At 42.4% G+C, this 5,417-nt stretch overlaps 1 protein-coding gene across 1 annotated transcript; it reads right to left on the minus strand.

Annotated features, from left to right (window-relative positions):
• Nucleotides 1–4,357: 4,357 nt before the first annotated feature.
• LOC138005992 (craniofacial development protein 2-like) lies at nt 4,358–5,065 on the minus strand. The gene has a single exon (XM_068852153.1). The coding sequence runs from the start codon at nt 5,063–5,065 to the stop codon at nt 4,358–4,360; it is 708 nt and encodes a 235-aa protein (XP_068708254.1).
• Nucleotides 5,066–5,417: the final 352 nt, after the last annotated feature.

Raw genomic sequence — 5,417 nt, forward strand, 5'->3', positions numbered from 1 at the left:
TTTCAAAGGTCACCACTAACGAGGCACCTGTTTCGGATTTCAAGGGGACCACCTACGCGTATTCGGAATGGACATTGATACAGGTCAGTGGATACTTGTATCCTTTATTCCACCGACTCAAATGTTGTAACTCAACCAAGTTTACGTGACACTTCGAATCTATATCAAACACAATCACTCGGTTACGACGAAAGTGCTTTCTTGCATGTTTTTGTAGGGTATAGCCAGGTTTTTGCCGGAGCCAATTGAGTACTTGCGTGCGTTTCAAACCATAACGACGCGCCGCACGGTGCAGTTTGTCGACTTCCCATAAAGCGAATGGTCGATCTTCATCATAATACAGTTTCTGTAATAGTTGATTCGTCTGATTTAGGGTCCTCGTTTTCTTCTTCTTCTTTTGCATTTTCCTCTACGTGAATGTCGGTGACATCTTTCAATTAATCGATGTGAACTTCGCTACCGCAACACGGAACTAAACATGGCATTCTCTGACGTAAGTCAATTAAAGGAACTGTGGGCGATGAGCTTCCACACACGCGGCTTGCAGCACTACCCATGGTGTTAAACAAATGATTAGATCTTCCTCATTTCATAGACTTTTTATAATTTGCCAAACCACCCACCAGAAAGAAGGATAATGTATCGAGTACGTGATCAGTCACAAAACACTTTGTGGCATGCATATTGTTCGGTAAATGTAGCGTTGCATTGGTCCATGTAAAAACTCAACAAGCCAACGGGGTTCATTGGATGTAACTATTTTAGAATATCTAACAATTGCTCCCGAGTTGTGCTGTGAAAGGGGTGTCCTGCAAAACAACTCCGAGCGCAAACACAAACCAAGACAAAGTACTACACTCTATCCATGTTAACGAGTCTACAAACGAGCACTGCACGTATTATTTTATAGAAATTTGTTTGTGAATTTGATAAAGCTTCAATTACTGTCAACAACCCTGCATGCAAAAAAATGTAGGACCGGTACATGTATAATCTTTGTTGTACACTGATGGTGCGTTGTTTCGTTTTCAAAGCAACTCTTGTTTTCGGACTAACGATGCGTCGTTTGTTACGTGGAATGCCGAAGGCATACCACGTCTTAAAACCAGTCTGGTGTTTTTTGTTGTTGTTGTTGTTAGTATTCACAAATGTGCATACCCCACGGATATTGGATTAAGCTCCGATCGGGTGAATTTACTTTAATTTATACCCTTCAGTATTTCCCCAACCATCACGATTATCTGCGGGCGCGTTAACCAATTGGCCACCGTGACGCACTTTCGTTATCTGGATGTGAGGCAAACAAACATGTTACTTGTACGACCAAACGTACGATAGAAAAATTGAACGTAACAAAAATCTCCCGAAATGTTATTCGCTCATGGTAACTTATTATATTCGTGGCACAAAATTTATGACGTTTTTATTCTCGATCGACACTTCCTAAAAGTTCCTTCTGCACTCCTTAAAAACTGCATATCAATATTTATTTACTTTTGCTTCAATATCTGGTTTGCATAAAGCAGGCTAACAAAATCTGTGCCTTGCTTAGTTCGCATTTTTCAGCGTTAAAATAGTCTAAGAATGTTTGGTCGTATGTTCCTGACAGCAAGTCGCATCTTTTGACGTCCCCCATCTAGGTACTAAGCCCACCGGAAAAAGCGTAACTTCAGTGAACATTGATCTCGGAAAGCTGTCAGAAGCTCAGAGTACACGTGAAAAAAGGAGTTGTAAATGATCAACATGTAAGCCTTGAAGCCAAACGTTTCTGGATTTCCTTTTATTTTCTTCAATCGTTCTGGGTTTAGTATTTTACTGAACCTCATGTCTTTTCAGGGGGTATTTAGCAAAGATATTTACCATGCCACTGTAATGATTTACGATACCAAAACAATATCGTCTAATATAAAGACTTACCCAAGCCTAAAAGCGGAGCTACCTGGTTATTTATTCTTACTGCCTGTAGGGTTAGTGAAAACAAAAGGTTTCGAATTGTCCGCATTTTGATGTTTCCGGTTGTTGCTTTAATAATTAAATCATTTTCTTTGCTTTCTTCTATAGGAAAATTCATTGTCTAACTAGTGAATTCCACGGTACATTCTATGGTAAAAACCGATAGGGCATGGCTACGATATCGGTTTTTCGAATGAAATTTACTTTGGAATTCACCAGTTTGACAATGAAATTTTCTTGAACCGCACTAGTTTTCAAAGAAAACAAGCACACCCTCAGCGAGTATGAGGGGTGATCAGGGTCAAAATTCAGTTTTGCCATTCCGCACTTCTATTTCGCAATGAGAATGCGCTGCTATCTTATTACGCAATTTGTTCTACTTGTTTTGACTCGCAAGTTCGTTATTACGAGGTTGAAATACGCCATCAAAATACGTCGATATACTCCATTCTAATTCATTTATAATTACAAATTGCAATACTCCATTCTAATTCAGTTTGCTATTATTATTGCTCTACTGGTTTATTCTGTGAGCAGTTTGGCGTTCAAAGTCAGGTTTACTTCGTCTGTACGTCTTTCTCAATTGCTACCTGTGTTCCGTTATGCAATTCAGTTGTTCTGTGACGCTGTTCAGTTGTGCTGTTACGCTTTCTGTTCCTGTGCAACCCCGCGCGGTCCGAGCTGGAGGTTCGAGGACTCAGAACGAAAGATCACTCTAATTCAAGATGGCGACGGCTTTGTTATTGTTGTCGTTCTTTGCTTCTCATGGAACCAGTGGAAACCATACAAAAAATTCCTTAAATATGTTTTTGATTGCCACACTTGATCGAAGATTGTTGTTTTGGTGTCGCAAAACCACAGACATTTCTTTGATAGGTGTCATGGCTGTCGCAATTGAGAATTCTGTTATCGCGCTTGCATCTGAGAATGAGTGTGAGCCAGAAGTGCCAAGTCGTCAGCGAAGTCCAGGTCTTCGAGTTGGTCTACAAGAGACCACTGAATTCCATTCCTTGAGCCAGTTGTCGTCTCTTTCATCGCCCAATCCATCGCAAGAAGGAAAAGGAATGGTGAGACAGCCCTGTCTTACGCCCGTTTTGATACTAAAGCTTTCAGTTAAGCCACCATCATGAAGAATACGACAGCTCGTACCTTCATATGTGTTCTTCACTAGAGATATGATCTTGCTAGGGATTCCATAATTGGCCATCAAATCCCACAGAACATTTCTATCCAGGCTATCAAAGGCCTTCTCATAGTCAATGAAATTTACATAGAGTGGGGTCCTCCATTCCAACGACTGCTCGACAATTATACGCAGGATAGCTTATTGATTTTCTGTTGATCTTGATGGCCTGAAGCCTGCCTGGTTCTGCCTCAATATCTCGTCCACAGCTTCCCTCTTACGATCCAGGATTATACGGTTTAAAACTATTCCTGCGGTTGACAGGAGCATTATTCCTCTATAGTTCTTACGAAGGCTCAGGTCTCTTTCCTTAGGTAGCTTAACGAGGATCCTCTTTCTCCTTTCGGATGATATGTATTCTTGTTCCCAGATCTTAGTTAGGAGGCCCTGTAGCATGTGCACTGAGCTGTTGATACCGGTCTTCAATATCTCTGCAGGGATGTTGTCTAAACCTGCTCATTTGTTGTTCTTCAGGGATTTGATCGCCTTTTCAACTTCAGCTTCAGTTGGGAGCTCACAGCTTATATCAAGCTGTTGGTCAGAAGCCGCGATGGTCCTCAGTTGTTGTTAGTAGGCAGCCATTTAAGTCTCTAATCTGGTGGTTTATTACCATGAACCTACTTGAGAGTTACTTTGTTGTATCATAGAGTGTCTTCATGTCATGTTGCCTGGCTGCTGTTTCTGCCTCCTTTGCTAGGTCATCAATATACTTCCTCTTGTCCTCTCTCACGCTTCTTTTAACATCCTTATTTGCTTCAATGTACTCGGTATGGGCCCTTTCTTTTTGCAATCTTGTGCGTGCTCTGTTAAGGTTCTCCTTCTTTGATCTTTTTAGGACAACCTTAGAGATGGTGTCCTAAGATATCCAAGCTTTTTTTGATTGTTTCTTTCGACCAAGTACTTCCTCACTTGTTTCAGTCCACACCTTCTTTAGGCTATCCCAGTTTTCGTCTATTGGGCCTTCGGTCTTCCTCCATATCTTGGAGAGTTTGGTATTTATTCCTGATCGTGATGGAAAATTGCTGTGCAATAAAAAGATCTTTCAATAAGTTGATATCATATTTCACCCTATTTGAGACGCATCTGGCTGATGTTTTCAACTTGACCTGAAATTTACCCACCAAGAGATAATGATCTGAGATAGCGTCTACTCCCCTCATCAATCTCACGTCCAGCAGTGTTCAGTCTTCTAAACTTCCTTGATATGCAGAGGTGGTCTATCTAGTTTTCAGTTGTATAGTTGGGCGAGACCCAAGTGGCTCTCTTGTGCGGAAAAACGGACTCTCCTATCACCAGCTCATGCTCGGCACACAAATCTGCAAATCTCTCACCATTATTATTCATGTCATCTAATCCATGTGTCCCCGTGACGTCCTCATAGCCGATGTTGCGGCTTCCAATCTTGGCATTCATATCTCCCATCAAGACGGTCAATTCTCTTTGCGGTCTGTTGTTTCCCAGCACGTTTTTGAGGTTCCCATAAAACTGGTCCTTTACCTCATCCGTAGCCTCATTAGTAAGTGCATAACACATGATGAATCTGGCGAGGATCCTTTTCTGTTTCGTTCTAAATGTGGCTGTTATTAACCTAGAACTTACTGGCTCCCAGCTAATGAGAGCCTTCTCTGCCTGTCTGGACAGCATGAATCCTACTCCTTCAGTGTGTGGTGCCCCATCGTGGGTATGGCCAGAGTATAGTATCAGTTCCCCAGTGGCGAGACGACATTGGCCCGTTTGAGTCCATCTTGCCTCTGCGATGCCAAGTAGGCTGATGTTATACCTCTTAATCTCTATCGTCACCATGGATGCCTTGCCTTGTTCGTACATCGTTCTTACATTCCAGGCTGCAATTGTTATGCGCTGTTTTGGAGAAAGGAGAATCGGTGGTGTAGTTATCAGTTCAGACTGGCTTTCCCCACCCGACGTCATACGTTTACAGGATGAACTCCTTCCTACAAGACAGCTGGTGTGTGTTTGGTGCTTCGTCTGTGTTTCTGTAACAGTAGCATTTTTTACTCGGTGGGGTTGTTAGCCCCACGCTAAACCCCCAATAACCCTGGAGGGCCAGTGTATTTTCTGTCAGGGTTCCTTCCCTTAGCCATGGGTTCCGGTTATTAAGGCGCCGGAGTCTCGCCTTCACCATTGCCACTCAGCTGTAGCACATTGCTAGATTACCAGGGTTACGACAAGGACGCGTGTCATCTGATTTCCTATATCTAGCCTATATCTGATTTGCTGGCGAGTCATAACAAGTCGAACAAATTGCGTAATAAGATAGCGC

The sequence above is a fragment of the Montipora foliosa genome, chromosome 6 (assembly GCF_036669935.1).
Source record: "Montipora foliosa isolate CH-2021 chromosome 6, ASM3666993v2, whole genome shotgun sequence".
Lineage (NCBI taxonomy): Eukaryota > Metazoa > Cnidaria > Anthozoa > Scleractinia > Acroporidae > Montipora > Montipora foliosa.